The sequence below is a fragment of the Eurytemora carolleeae genome, unplaced genomic scaffold (genome assembly GCF_000591075.1).
Source record: "Eurytemora carolleeae unplaced genomic scaffold, Eaff_2.0 scaffold287, whole genome shotgun sequence".
NCBI classification, from domain to species: Eukaryota; Metazoa; Arthropoda; class Copepoda; order Calanoida; family Temoridae; genus Eurytemora; species Eurytemora carolleeae.
In genome coordinates, this window is record NW_019396221.1 from 98245 (window position 1) to 114800 (window position 16556).

The following is a 16556-nucleotide window of genomic DNA, read 5'->3' on the forward strand; positions in this document are numbered from 1 at the left end:
CCCTGTAAACCCTAGTTCTCCATTGGAAATAATTACAACCCCCCCCCTGGATCTTTGAGAATACTGTCCCCTTAGAACTTTTTGGTACAAGCAGAGTTTACAATCGGAATTGCGCGGAATTATGCGTGGCATTCCCTAGTTTTTCTCTTCTAGCCTTCTTCTCTTTTCATCCAGTAAACCCTTCTCTTTTCATCCAGTAAACCCTAGTTCTCATTCTTCTCTTTTCAACCGGTAAACCCTAGTTCTTTTTCTCTGTTCGTCCTGTAAACCGAATCTTCTACTCTTTTTTCCACCCTGTAAACTCCTTCTTTTCTTTTCACTCTGTAAACCCTAGTTCTCCTTCTTCTCTATTCACCCTGTAACCCCTAGTTCTCCTTCTCCTCTTTTCACCCTGTAAACCCTAGTTCTCCTTCTTCTCTTTTCACCCTGTAAACCCTAGTTCTCATTCTTCTCTTTTCAACCGGTAAACCCTAGTTCTTTTTTTCTGTTCGTCCTGTAAACCGAATCTTCTACTCTTTTTTCCACCCTGTAAACTCCATCTTTTCTTTTCACTCTGTAAACCCTAGTTCTCCTTCTTCTCTATTCACCCTGTAAACCCTAGTTCTCCTTCTTCTCTTTTCAACCTGTAAACCCTAGTTCTCATTCTTCTCTATTCACCCTGTAACCCCTAGTTCTCCTTCTCCTCTTTTCACCCTGTAACCCCTAGTTCTCCTTCTCCTCTTTTCACCCTGTAAACCCTAGTTCTCCTTCTTCTCTTTTCACCCTGTAAACGCTAGGTCTCCTTCTCCTCTTTTCACCCTGTAGACCCTAGTTCTTCTTCTCCTCTTTTCACCCTGTAAACCCTAGTTCTCCTTCTTCTCTGTTCACCCTGAGAAGGGTGGGGAGTCAAAAGGGTGAAGCATTTTCTAAAAATCTCACGCTTCTAAATGAACCAGGATAATAATCTCACATAACCATGGACAGAAAAATTATCAAACATTCGATTTTAAATACAATTTTAAAGATTCGGTTTATGAAAATAATATTCATATTATGAAAATATTCATATTATAAAAATAATATTCATAATTGTCAATTCTATGATAGTGATAAGATTAACAAAAAAAAAAGTATTTCAACAGAGCAATTTAGTATTTTGTCCTTAAATATCCAATCTCTCCCAGGACAGTTTTATGAGTTTCAAACATTTTTAGCCTCAACCTTGAGGAAATTAAATCCATCTGTAATTGCTCTCCAGGAAATTTGGAAAAAGCCAACAAATCTTTCTTTTGATTTAAACCTCATTTTATTACTAGAGATAAACAGAGGTTAAATAGTAATACAGGTCTCAGCCTCGCGGAGAATGAGTAGGACTCATAGGTTGAGAAATCCATTTGTTTTGAACCGATTAATTCAATTTCTATTTTCTTCCAGAAAAATAGACCTTTTAGCCCTTGGATGTCTAAAGCACATTCTCTTTTCATCCTGTAAACCCTAATTCTCCTTCTTCTCTTTTCACTCTGTAAACCCTAGTTCTCTTTCTTCTCTTTTAACCCTGTAAACCCTAGTTCTCCTTCTTCTCTGTTCACCATATAAACCCTAGTTCTCCTGCTTCTCTGTTCATCCTGTAAACCCTAGTTCGCCTTCTTCTCTTTTCACCCTGTAAACCCCTATTTCTCCTTCTTCTCTTTTCACCCTGTAAACCCTAGTTCTCCTTCTTTTCTTTTCACCCTGTAAACCCTAGTTCTCCTTCTCCTCTGCTCAACCTGTAAACCCTAGTTCGCCTTCTTCTCTATTCACCCTGTAGACCCTAGTTCTCCTTCTTCTCTCTTCACCCTGTAGACCCCAGTTCTTCTTCTCTGTTCACCATGTAAACCCTAGTTCTCCTTCTTCTCTTTTCACCCTGTAAACCTTACTTCTCCTTCTTCTCTTTTCACCCTGTAAACCCTAGTTCTCATTCTTCTCTTTTCACTCTGTAAACCCTAGCTCTTCTTCTTCTCTTTTCACTCTGTAAACTTTAGTTCTCCTTCCTCTCTTTTCACCCTGTAAACCCTAGTTCTCCTTATTCTCTTTTCACCCTGTAAACCTTAGTTCTCCTTCTTCTCTTTTCACCCTGTAAACCCCTATTTCTCCTTCTCTTTTCACCCTGTAAACCCTAGTTCTCCTTCTTCTCTTTTCACCCTGCAAACCTTAGTTCTCCTTCTTCTCTGTTCACCATGTAAACCCTTGTTCTCCTTCTTCTCTGTTCATCCTGTAAACCCTAATTCTCCTTCTTCTCTGTTCACCCTGTAGACCCTAGTTCTCCTTCTTCACTTTTCACCCTTTAAACCCTAGCTCTCCTTCTTCTCTTTTCATCCCGTAAACCCTAATCTCCTTCTTCTCTTTTCACCCTGTAAACCCTAGTTCTCCTTCTTCTCTTTTCAACCTGTAAACCCTAGTTCTCCTTCTTCTCTTTTCACCCTGTAAACCCTAGTTCTCATTCTTCTCTATTCACCCTGTAACCCCTAGTTCTCCTTCTTCTGTTTTCACCTTTTAAACCCTAGTTCTTATTCTTCTCTATTCACCCTGTAAACACTAGTTCTTATTCTTCTCTATTCACTCTGTAAACGCTAGTTCTCCTTCTTCTCTTTTTACTCTGTAAACCTTACTTCTCCTTCTCTTTTCACCCTGTAAACAGTTATTCTTCTTTCTCTCAATTGAACCTGTAAACCCTAGCTGTATCCTTAGTTATTTTAACAACTGTATTAAAAAGATATCTATGAGATATGAGATATAGTCCAGAAAATTATAAAAGACCGAGGTTTATCCAATATATTTGCGTAGAGTCTGTAGTGATAGGCCTCTGGTGGGCTATCTGTGCAGGCGGGCAGGACATGACTATAGACCAGGCCTGAAGAGGCAGGCTGGACAGGACTAGGCTAAGGCCTGAACAGGCAGGCATGACAGGCCTATCTACCGGACAGGCCACACACTATCGGAAATATGGAGTTAGTTTTCCTTATTTTTAGTAATCATCTATCTGACACCTATTTTGCATATTATATATATTAGATACACTCATTTAAAAATAAATATTAAATATAGCTATACTAAATCAAGCTACTAGATTTATCGTCTGTGCTAAATGAACTGAATTTTTGCCACACACTCAGATTTTCTAATCTTTATATCTTTACAACGTAGTAGTCCTTTGATATTTCAAACTATGAATTCTGTCTCATTAAATAATGTTAGTTTGAAATATGACAGGTTTACACCATCTAATTGTAAATATTTGGGGTTCAGAAAATCTGAGTTTGTGACAAAAGCACTAAGAAACGTATTGTTTTAAACATTTTCAAAACCTGGTTTTTCTTGTGTTAAAGGTTTCGAGTTTTGTAAACATAATCCTTAACTTTTTTTCCACTTTTTGGCAGAAAATGTAACACTGATCCTAAATATTTAAGTCTGTAAAGTCTGCTAAATGTTTTTACTTGTAAATCTTAATGGGGTAGATTGCATTTGTTGACAGTCGTGCAGATTTAACAGTTTGGTCCTTTCCTCCGCAAGCTTCAACTTTAGACCGCAATTTGACCAATTAAACATGATTTTTTTTATAGTTTTTTATACCGTAGTGTCGGCAGGTGTTTTAAAAGAAAACGTAAAGACAATTCTATAATTTTACAGATTTTTGAATTGTAGTCTAAAACCCGATTGGATCTCATCCTGGCCTTGGTTAGTCCATGGTGAGCGACTCAAATAAATAACAATAACAATGTACTGTCAGTACTCATTGTATCTTCCTGGAACAGTAAAATATGAAGATCAAGATGCCTGTTCAATTTTAAACAATAAATAATGTTGAAATAGAAAATGACGATTAAAATCGATTATTAAGATCCAAAATCTATAAAAGATATTTATAGTTCAACAGTTTTTATCTTCTTAATAAAATTGTTGGCATAGATATCTATTAATTTGCTTCTTTTGTGTAGCTAATAAACTCAAAAACGACTGAACCGATCGGGAAATAATTTTTTTCCTCCAAAGAAGGTTTATTAAGGTCAGAATTTAAAGAAACTGTTTAAAATTTTTTTGATTTTTCAAAATCCACAAAAAAATGCCGCAGATAGAGCAACACACATTTAACAACAAATTTTTTTAAACGTTTTTTTTCTACAGGGTGAGTCAAAAAAAAGTGTGATTTACGGCGCCTGGTGCAAAATTTTACCTTTTTTTGTGCAACTCTCCTGTTTTGTGTTTTTTCAATATTTTTTGAAAATTCGTAATTTTTTTTGGTACTTCCGCGAACCTTTTTTTCTCTTAAAATCAAAAGTTAAGAAAAAGAAAAATGTGTAAATAAATTGTTTCTATCAAAATCTAAAATTTTAAAAAGATTGAATCACAGAATCTCAGAAAATTTGCAAAATTGTAATTAGAAAATTCGCAATTTTAAGTTTAGGTATAATTTTTACGGAAAAATTGTTCTTCAATGGTTCTTAAGGTTTCAACTGAACTGCGTATATTTAATACTTTAAAATATACTAAGAAGAAAGGAACTAAAGAATTTAAATGACTTTTCATTAAAAATTTGACCAGAACTAAAAATAGCGAATTTTCTATTTACAACTTTGCGAATTTTCTGGGATTCTTTTATTCAATTTTTAAAATATTTTAGATTTCGATAGAAATAATTTATATTCACATTTTTGCTTTTCTGAACTTTTGATTGAGAAAAAAATTACAAATTTTCAAAATATATTGAAAAACACCATACCTGAGAGTTGCACAAAAAAGGTTTAATTTTGCACAAGGCCCCGCAATTTACACTTTTTTTTGACTCACCCTGTAGTAATATAATTTAACGCGAAATCCTTCTAAAAACCTGTCAAAATATGCTTATATTAAATATTAAATATGCAATGTACTTTAGCATACCATCTTTTTTATTTTTTCAAATTAATAAGATTTGTTAGACTTGGAAGATTATTATTTTTTATTCTTCTTTATTTTTTCACGCACACAAACAGATTTTTATTTTGCCTCTTATCTTCAATAAAAATATTCACTAAAAGGAAATATTTGCATATTTTTCCTCAAATTCATATAATTTTCATAATAATAATGTGTATAATAATAACATAATACACAGCATTTAATTTTTAAGTAAGTGGTAAAGCTGTTTATTTTTTGCAACATTGCTTCAGTGTATAGTCTTCTCTTTCCAGTATTCTGGGTCTCTATATCATAGATAGAATTATCATGGACTAACCACTAACCAGGGCTGTTTATTTTTTGCAACATTGCTTCAGTGTACAGTCTTCTCTTTCCAGTATTCTGGGTCTCTATATTATAGATAGAATTATCGTGGACTAACCACTAACCAGGGCTGTTTATACTTTTCCGTTTGGCATACATTCACAGACAAAAAGTTTGGTAAAATCGTTATCAAAAGTCACAACTTACTGGGAGAAGGAGCGATCTGTTAAATCTCGAAGAAAAATCCAAAATTAAATTTACACAATGGAAGTGAGTTCTTGCCACAAACTCAAATTTTCTACTCCCTGTATCTTTAAAACCTGATGGTGTAAACCTTTTATATTGTCCTGATTAATTAATATTTACAAATCATAGTTGAAGCTAAAGCTGTTCTTCTCTATCCAATCCTCCTGCCCTACCTAAACCATCCACCACCACACCGTCAATACCGTATCTATAATTTTTCTTTCTTTTATTATCGAGCAACTGGGGAGCTGATATGAAAACAGCTACAGCTATAGCAGTTCTCCAGACGCAGAACATTAATCAGTTGACAATTAATCTACCACTTGTAATAATGATTTATCAATGTTTCTGCGTAAATAAATAATATTTGATTTGATTTGATTTGATATTTCAGACTTATATTATATAAAATAACAGAATTTAGATTAGAAATATTAAAGGCCTCACGTCGGGTTGCAAAGATAGGAATAAGAAAATAAATCAGAGTTTGTGGCAAAAACATAATTCCATTTTATTAGCGCTGTCAGGTGGACAAGAGTTCGAACAACAAGTTAAACAAAAAAGGGAATTTTTTTATCATTTTTCGCAAATAAGGAGTCCTTAAAAAAACGAGAATTCACCAAGAACAATGAATAAGATATTTTCTCTAAAATGTGATCGCCTACAAGGCTTCTATTTTTACCGAGATAAAAAAAAATTGAAAATCAATACTCTGCTGCACAGACGTCTAAAGCAAAAATACACGCAAAAAATACCTCTAAAGATGTCTGAAACTTAAAGGCTTCTCATAAAATTGAAAATTTAGTACATAACAAGGTTCCAATGGCCGCCAGTCAACTATAGTTAAAGTACACATCGGAACATCAGAACCACACATTGTAAAACATATATAAAACTTAACAAAACTTCCAGACTTGCTTTATTAAAAACAATATTAAAGAGACCTGAACAAGATTACAGTGATACAGTGATAACCAGAAAACAAATAGAGAAAACTTTAGAAAGAGCTTGAGAACTAAACATAACTTAAGAACTAGAATGTACTAGAGAACTAGAGAGATATAAGTACTTAAGAAGAAGAAAACTAGTAAGAACTATAGGGATAAATAGATAACTATAGAGAACCATAGAGAACGATAGAACTAGAAAACTATATATCTAGGAAGAAAACTAGAGAATCAAAGAGGACTAACGAGGACTAGAGAGAACTATGAAGAACTAGAGAGAACTAGTGAGAACTAGAGAAAAATAGTGAGAACTAGAGAGAACTAGAGAACTAGAGAGAACGAGAATGAAGTAAAAAGAACTAGAAAGAACCAAAGAGAAGTATAGAGAACTAGAGAACTAGAGAGAACTAGAGAGAACTAGAGAGAACTAGAGAGAAGTAGAGAGATCTAGAAAGAACCAGAGAGAACTATAGAGAACTAGAGAACTAGAGAGAAGTAAAGAGAACTAGAAAGAACCAGAGAGAACTAGAGAACTAGAGAGAAGTAAAGAGATCTAGAAAGAACCTGAGAGAAAACTAAATATAGCTAGAGAACTTACTCTTAGAGAGAATTTAATAACCAAATTTAAAATTTTATAGAAACATTAAAAAATGCCAAAATTGGCAGAAACCAGCGAGGAACATTAAATGCTTAATTGAATGCAAACTCAATATTTTATCAATATTTTATAAAATACATATTATCTATACATAATTACATATTTTTACTTCAGCCAAATTAAGTTATTTCAAAAATTTGTTTTTTTTTTGCATTTTATTAAAAGAAACCATAATGTTTGTGTGTAAATAACCGTTTTTGTTTTACCAGAAATACACAAAACTGGGTCATTACAAATTTTCTCTTTGTTTAATATAACTATACGAGTAGAAATTTTGAATTTACTGGGCGAATATTGTTAAAAATGAATAAAATTTATTTTTTCTTAAAATATAAAAAATATATTGATAAGCTAAAACAGTTAGATGTATCCTGGAATCAGGAGAAGTATCCGGGTACTATGAAAAGTAGGACTATATTTGTAGGAATGATGAAATCTGGTCTAATTGGTCCGTGACCTTGTTTTCCCTTTACCCTGGGAATTTCAACGCTAGATCTGAGTCATGCGTTAACTTGTTGAATAAAACAATAGTACACTTCCTTCTTCTATTTACATTCTACATAGCTCATCCTTCTCCTTATCCTCATCCTTCTCCTTATCCTCTCATCCTTCTCCTTATCCTCATCCTTCTCTTCATCCTCATCTTTCTCCTTATCCACATCTTTCTCCTTCTCCTTATCCTCATCCTTCTCCTTATCCTCATCCTTCTTCTTGTCCTCATCCTTCTCCTTATCCTCATCCTTTTCATTATCCTCATCCTTCTCATTATACTCAACCTTCTCCTTATCCTCATCCTTCTCCTTATCCTCATCCTTGTTATTCTCCTCATCCTTCTCCTTATCCTCATCCCTCTCCTTATCCCCGACCTTCTCCTTACTCCTTATCTTTATCCTTCTCCTTATCCTCAACCTTCTTCTTATCCTCATCCTTCTCTTTATCCTCATCCTTATCCTTAACCTCATCCTTCTCATTATCCTCATCCTTCTCTTTATCATCATTCTTCTTCTTATCCTCATCCTTCTCCTTATCCTCATCCTTCTCCTTATCCTAATTCATCTCCTTATCCTCATCCTTCTCCTTTTCCTCACCCTTCTCCTTATCCGCATCCTTCTCCTTATCCTCATCCTTCTCCATATCCTCATCCTTCTCCTTATCCTCATCCTTCTTAAAATCATCCTTCTCATACTTCTCCTTATCCTTCTCCTTCTCCTCATCCTTATCCTTCTTCTTATCCTTATCCTTATCCTTTTCTTAATCCTCATCCTTCTTTTTATTCTCATCCTTTTCATACTCATCCTTCTCCTTATCCTCATCCTTCTCATAATCATCCTTCTCATACTCAATCCTTCTCCTTATCTTCATCCTTCTCAACTCATTCTTCTCATTATCCTTCTCCTTCTCAACTCATTCTTTTCATTATCTTTATCCTTCTACTCATCCTCATCCTTTTAATTATTCTCTTTTTTATTTTTCTCATTCTCATCCTTCTGCTTATACTCATACTTCTCCTTATTCTAATCCCTCTCATCATTCTCATCCTTCTCATTATTCTCATCCTCCCTCATCCTCTTCAGACCAATCTTTCTCCTTCTTTTCTTGATTCTGCTCCTCACAACCATACTCCAATTCTTTTTCTCTATCCTCATTCTTCTCCTTACCCCTATCCTCCTCCTTATCCACCTCACCATCTCCCAATCCTTCCTTCTCCTCCTCCTCCTCCGCCTCCCCCTCCACCTCCTCCTTCCCATCCTTATCATTTTTTATCGTTCACCTAATCCTCATCATAATTCTTTTCTTTATCAATATCCTCATTGTTTTAGTCCTTCTCCTTTTGTTAATTTTTTTCTTCTCATTATCATCCTATTCCTCATCCTTCTCTTCATTCTCATCCTCATAATCATCTTTCTTCTACTTCTCATCCTTCATCTCTCGCTTATCCTTCTCCTTATTTTCAACGTGCCTCTATTTTCATCCTCTCCTTCTCCTTATTCTCACCCGTTTCCTCATTTTAACGTACCCTTATTTTTATCCTCTCCTTCTCCTCATTTGTTTCCTTCTTCTCTTTCTTATCCTTCCCCTTATTTTCAGCTTACCCCTATTTTCATCCTCTCCTTCTGCTCATTCTCACCCGTTTCCTTTCCAATTCCTTATATCAACATATTGAACTTGCTTCTCGTCTCTGTTCTCCTGCTCCTCCTGCGTAGTATAAGATTTTATCCTCCTCTTGTCCTTTGTAGTATCCTTGCTTCTCTCTCTCTATCCATCCCTGCATCTGCAGAGAGAGCAATGAACCCGTCAAGCGGCTAAGAGTGTTACACAATTGTGTGGGTTTAATACATCGTAGTAATCGTATAAACATATTTTTGTTTTTCAATATTTTGTTCTCCGAAAACTCTTCTTTTTTTGACGTTGTTTACACTTTATATATGAAACTTGAAGCTTCATAATTATACGTTGCCCTACCGGCTGCCCCTTCCCCTATCAGCATGATTATAATACGTGGCTGCTTTAGTACCTAATTGTTAAAATAAATTCGAAATATAAGGAAGACGATTTTTCCGACTCAAATGCCGACGTTAATTCTCAATGTTTGTGTACACAGGAAGCAAGCACACCACATGTGTCAAATCCCCGCTCACCTTAGATCCCCGCTTCAACCGGCAGTCAGTTACTAACACTCATATTCACAACTCCATCTCTACCCTGGCTCCTCCATGATGATGATGCAGATACTCAGCGCAACGCACCTGTAGATCTGCCCCACCAACATGAAGCTCTACATCACCCCCCCTGACTCCTCCATGATGATGATGCAGATACTGAACTAACAGCAGGCATGCTTATACTTCTGATCTCCCTATTAACTTCTTGAGAAGCTTACTTAGGAAACTTGTCGAGCCTTGTCCGAAGTTTCCGCTATCTTGAGTTGCCTTGCCTCTGATACATTGATAAACCCTGTTGTCCCAGTTCCCGGATCTGCTCCACCAACATGAAGCTCTACAACACTCCCTTGAAGCACCATCTAATATCCATCATTAATTCCTTTTGTTAATTTCTAAATCAACCAATTTTAACTTCGCCATGTGCAAATATTTCAAAACAATTTTATTTTTCTTAAATAAATGTTATAGAATATTTGTGTTTTTTCCTGATTTCTTTATTTGTATATTTTCTGACCTTTTTAAAGGTCAACACTAATATATAGTGCTTTAATTCAGGATGTTATGTATCTAAATTTAGTTGTTTTTTTTTTGACTGAGCTTATCACTTCAGTTAAAACCATGATCAGCATTGGCCGCAATACTAGATTCATGCGAAAGAAATTGAGTTTTTGCCACAAACCAGCTTTTCTAATATATATATCTTTGCAACCTGGCGATGTAAACCTGTGATATTTCAAACTTAGACTATTTGATCTAACAGAATTCATAGTTAGAAATATTAAAGTTCAACAACACCGGGGTTGCAAGGATATATGGATAAGAAATCAAAGTTTGTGGCAAAAACTCAAGTCCTTTGACCCAAATTCTAATGTACCACATGGGTTACTTATTACTATAAAGAGTTAAATGTGTACATATTATACCAACGTGACAACCATAAAACTTTGGAATAGAAGGATCAAGTTTTAGACCCAAGTTATGGAGTTTAAATAGTCCATGAACATTGAACATGAGGTACAGCAATTGTGCAGTGTTGCTATGCTTTGTAACAACATCAAATTCACTTCATATATTCAGAGGCGCAACTAGCACTTTTGCTATGGGGTGGGGGGTTCCGCTCCTTTAGTTTTATTTTTCAAAAAAAGTTTTTTTTAACGGTTTGATGTCGAAAAAAGGAAATTTTCAGTTGCTGCATGCAGATTTGTTTGTGTTCAATTCAAATCGTTTTTTCTTGTTTTTAAAAAATTTAGTGTGTGCGAGGAGTGGCAAAGAAAATTTGCTAAATACCTGGTTTAATTACAGATATAATTACAAGAAATAATTATTTATATATCCTGAAAAAAAATACATTTAAAATTTTAATTATCTACATTGAAAAAGGACAGATAATCTTACGTTTTCTCCTGAAGTTATTGAATTTATGATTGATCATTCTAACCAACATCTTAATATTTCATTTTCGATTTATGGAAGTTCTTTCAAAGAAGATAAACAGGTTACAGTTAATGTTACTAAATATGATAATCAGTTATAAGTTTCACTAACATCTACTTTTTTTTCTACAGAGGTTTGGTCCATCCCCATCACCAAATTTTAATTCAATTTGAAAGTATTTAAATTATCCAATCAGATTGGACATGGTTGTAGCGCGCATATCCGGCCTTATATACAAATTTTTCCGCTATATTAATTTCTGAGAATTAATATGTAACTTTACTAATTACGGTGTGATTTCGTGTTACGTAATTTCGCGTGATTACGTCTAAACAATTCTGCAAGGGGGGCGCCCCCGGCCGCCCCCCCCAAGTTGCGCCTCTGCATTTATTGCAGCCTTAATGTCGTCTTTCTATTCTACATTTTTCTGGCGCCCACCGTATGCATGTCGATGGGATGTTGATTTAATGATTTAATAATTCTTTTAAAATTGTGTGTTTATATGATCCTTTATAGTCTTTTTTCCGCTTTTTACTATTTCATCAGTTTGACCCTGGAAAACTATTGCCAAGCCAATCTTAGTTACCATGTAGCGCAGAATTGTGTGGCGCGAACCGTCTAGCTTGGCGCTATCAATTCATATTGCTCGTACCGTCATGCCCTTGACTCGGTCCGTCTTCTTCAACTTAAGGCTACGAGTACCGACTCGTCACTCTACATCAACTCAGCGCAGAAAAATGACACGGAACGTAAATTTACACAAGCTTGAAGCTGCGGCCATAAATTGGCGCGAACCGCTGGGTATGATGTGTGCTGATGCTGCTGAAGGACTTGTTTCTTCCTTCATGCATTCCAGCAAAGCGTGGGTCTGTAGAGGACCGAGAGAGGCCTGGGATGGGGGATAGAGTGCAAACTGGCTCGTACCGCCACTAAACCGTGGGAAGTCCGTCTATCCTATATTTGCACAAGGGGAAGCCCTTACATACGGGATACGTCAGACTAGTTCTTTTAACTGTTCTTAAAGTTCAACTAACTTTCCATTACTTACTGCATGGCACTTATTAAAATAAAAGTCAAGTGTATTCTGTATTAATCAATCACACATATTATTTTCAACTTAAGGAAAAAAGGAAAAAAACCTACAGGGTGAGTCAAAAAAAGTGTGATTTGCAGCGACTGGTGCAAAATTGTACCTTTTTGGTGCAAACTCTCATGAATGGTGTTTTTCAATATTTTTTAAAAATTTGTAATTTTTTTTGGTACTCCAATGGCCCAAAAGAAAATCCGCAAATCTTTTTTTTCTCTCGAAACCAAAAGTTCAGAAAATCAAAAAAGTGCATTCATTTCTCTCTAAATCTAAAATTTTAAAAAGATTGAATCACAGAATCACAGAAAGAAAAAGTTATTTAAATTCCTTTCTTCTTTTGAAAGAAAAAAAGGTTCGCGGATTTTTTGTTTGGGCCATTGAAGTACCAAAAAAAATACAAATTTTCAAAAAATATTTTTAAAAAACATCATACAGAAGAGCTGCACACAAAAAATTTATACTTTTGCACCGGGCGCCGCAAATCACACTTTTTTTACTCACCCTGTATGTTTTGCAAAGGCGTGCGTATTCAGGGGAAGGGGCTATAGGGGCTAAGCCCCCCCTGGTCCAGTAAAATCTATTGATTTCAGGGAGTTTTTAAGCCCCAACGTGTGCTGAGCCCCTTCCTGGAAAGAAAAAAATTAAGCCCCCCCCCCTGGACAAATTCCTGAATACGCCCGATCGCTACTGATTTTGCCACAAACTAAAATGTTCTTATCCCTAGCACCCCAATGTCGCAGACCTTAAATATTTCAAACTTTGAACTCTATTATGATCAAATAATCTAAGTTTGAAATATCAAAGGTTTACACCATTCGGTTGCAGAGAAATATGGATTAGAAAATTGAAGCTTGTGGCCTCAGTTTCTTTATATATTTAAGTGTAAGATATTAATTCCATTTAAATTCAAATAATTAAAATTCAAAACATTTTCCCCTCAACGATCTTCAATAAGAGGATGGAGTGTTGATTAAAAATATGTAACATTTTAATCTGCGTAAAGTGCGACCTGTAAAGTGTTCCTTAAGTTGACCGCAATAATTCTATTTCAAACGCAAAAAAAGCTAATTCTTTGTTCTACATAGTACAAATCCTTTGTTTGTTTTTAAAACTAATGAACTCTTATTTCAAGCTACAGAGATGTGTGGTGTGTGTTATATAAAATAAACATATCACTAAAGTTTGAAATATCTAGATTAAGAAAATTTGCAAGTTGAGATCTCTAATCTTGAAGGACTTGTATTTCACTTTCAAACTTTTTAACTTTCTAAATCTAAATATGATAAGTAATAATTAATTTTTGAAAATCGTGTTTAAGGGTTTTGCGGTTCAGTGACTTATATATTTCCATATAAGTTGCAAAGATCGAAACATGGCTGAATTTTATTCCAATAAAAAAAACTTTAAAAGTCTAATAAGTTTTTTAAACGTTAATCAATCGATCAACCCTTGAACACGATTTTCAAAAACGTTTTATTTTTTATCATATTTAAATTTAAAAAGTTTTTTAAACGTTAATCAATACCCTCCAAGTTGTGACTTATCTTTCAAAATACAAAGGCAGATTTAAATTCCCTAATACCTACTCCTAAAAAGAAAACTTCTTTTCTATACAAAGATATCTTGTCTGAAAATAACTGCATTCAGCACATCATCCTTTATCAGCAGTTTATACGATTTAAAAAACAGACTTGTATATATATATATAGAGAGAGAGTATAAAGCCATTGTTATACATATTATATTCATAAATTCATATATGTATGTTTATATTTATAATATCTATCTATATACTTTGCTAGTCTGTTTGTTTGTTTGTTTGTTTGTGTCCAATAAACGTCAAAACGACTGGACCGGTCGGGCCAAAATTTTGCTTGGGACTTCACGGTAACCGCCAAAAATGTCCTTGGAAAAAAGTCTCCGGAAAAAAGTCCTTAAATTTCACATTAAAAAAGTCCTGTGGATAAAAATTCCTTTTATGAAAAAGTCTCCGGAAATAAAGACCTACCAATTCGGGACTTTATTTTCTAAGACTTTTTTTCGGGCTCCAGTATGATTTTATACAAAAAAGTCCTCGGAAAAAAGTCCTTTAACAAGTGAAAATGCATGATCCACAATGAAAAAAGTCCTGGTTGTAAACATCCTATCAATAATCGTATGTTTTCAGGGGCTTGATATTTAAACACCCCTGGCTAAATATATATATTCAATATGGAATAAGTCCTTTTTATGAAAACTTCTCAGACTTAACCTCATTTTCCAAATTGCACATGGAAAAAAGTCCTTTTTTAAGAATATAAAACTAGCCCTGTATATTATGTACATAGTACACTTGTATGGGGGATTTTATACAAAACTTTTCTTAGGACTTTTTTTCCGCAGACTTAAATTACTGAGTTCAAATTTCCCGAGACTTAGGACTTTTTTTCTAGGTTTTTCTTTTCCTCGGATTTATTTTCTTCAGGACTTTTTTCCTGAGATCTTATTTCCTGAGACTTTATTGACAGCCCCCATACTATTTTAGGAAAAAAGTCCCAGGAATCCAAAACACAGGACTTTATTTCCAATGACATTTTATCCAAGGACTTGAGAAAATTCTGACTTTTTTCCAAAGTTTTTATTTCCAGTTTTTTTTTCCAGAAACTTCAATTCCCGTGACTTTCTTGCCTCAGTAGAGGATATGGGGAGAAAGGTGGAAGATACGGACGTAAAGGGTAAAAAGAAAGGAGGAAAACTGCATTGGAAAAATAGTCTATTTTTGCAAAAGATAGATCGGGTTAGGAGTGGAGAAAAATATTTTAAAACTTTTTTTCAAATCTTTATTTTGTTCCAGGTTATAAAACTTAGGCGTTTGTAAATTGAGCGGAATAAATTTATTCTAACTTTCCTACTCCCTACGTGTCACGAAACAAAGGGCGAAACATTTCGGATTCCTAATACGTGTTTTGGCAGATATAATTGCGCGAAACAAGCTCGTAAAACATGGTTGCTCAAAAATTAATGCAAAAACGTGTACCTTTGATACATGATTGTTCGAAATATGATTTTCCAAAATATGACTGTTCAAAACATGGTTGCTCGAAAGTTGATTCTTCGAACCAAGATTGTTCGAAACATAATTGCTCAAATCTTGATTTTTTGAAACATAATTGCTCGAAACATATTGCTCGAAACATAATTTCTCAAAACATGATTGCACAAAAAATGCTTGCACGAAACATAATTGTTCGAAAGTTTACAGAGTTTGAGACATGATTGTTCGAAATAACTTTGCTGGAATTATAGTAGCTAGAAGCTTTATTGTTCGAAACTTTAAACTTCGAAACATGATTGTTCGAAAAAAACATTGCTGAAATTATAACATAGCTAGAAACCTTACTGATTGTTTGAAACTTAAAAGTTCGAAACGTGACTTTTTGAAATATGATTGCTGGAATTATAGTAGCTATAAACTTTATTGCTCTAAACTTAAAAGTTCGATACATGATAGTTTTCTAAAAAATATTACTGAAATTTATAGCTGCCCTTTATTCTAAATGGTGAAAAGTAAAACGTTGACATTAATTTTTATCATTTTTCAAATATTTATATTTAATTGTAATATTTTTATGATTTATAGGTTACTTAACATTCCTTGGGACAGTTATGTAAAATAACCACCCGCTCTGAGAAGTTTTTAGGAAAAAATTCTCGTATTTTCATCTTAAAAATGTTAAAATTGTTTACAACTAGTTGTTCGGGAAATTAAAAATTTTACTTAACCACGGGTTCCCTTGACCAATTGGTCTTAGGAACCCTTGGTAAAGTAAAATCTCCTTAACTTCCCTGTAAAGTAGTTGTAAATAATTATAAAAATTATTGAAGTTCTCTAATTTAGATTATTAATATCGTGTGATAAGGAAGGTTTCTGGAAAAGACTAAAGGAGAAAAATATTCCGGTTTTGCAGGTTTTATTAGATTGCAGTGAAAGTTATGAATAAACATGATTAGCGACCTTTTCAAGTTTTTTGTTAAATATAACGTATAGTGTCTATCTAAGTGTTAATTGCTATCTGTCTATCCTACACAAATCTATGTCTAGTGTCTATCTAAGTGTTTATTGCTATCTGTCTATCCTACACAAATATATGTCTAGTGTCTATCTATGTGTTAATTGCTATCTGTCTATAGCCTACACAAATATATGTGTAGTGTCTATCTAGATTTTAATTGCTATCTGTCTAGCCTTCAAAAATCTATGTCTAGTGTCTATCTAAGTGTTAATTGTTATCTGTCTATAGCCTACACAAATATATGTGTAGTGT

At 34.2% G+C, this 16556-nt stretch overlaps 1 protein-coding gene across 1 annotated transcript; it reads right to left on the reverse strand.

Moving 5' to 3' along the window:
• Nucleotides 1–8619: 8619 nt before the first annotated feature.
• On the reverse strand, nucleotides 8620–10090 carry LOC111698559 (acidic leucine-rich nuclear phosphoprotein 32 family member A-like). The gene is made up of 2 exons (XM_023468916.1): nucleotides 9959–10090; nucleotides 8620–8817 (listed from the first exon to the last, which is right to left on the reverse strand). Exons 1-2 carry the CDS (start codon nucleotides 10088–10090, stop codon nucleotides 8620–8622), a joined length of 330 nt encoding a protein of 109 aa, XP_023324684.1.
• Nucleotides 10091–16556: the final 6466 nt, after the last annotated feature.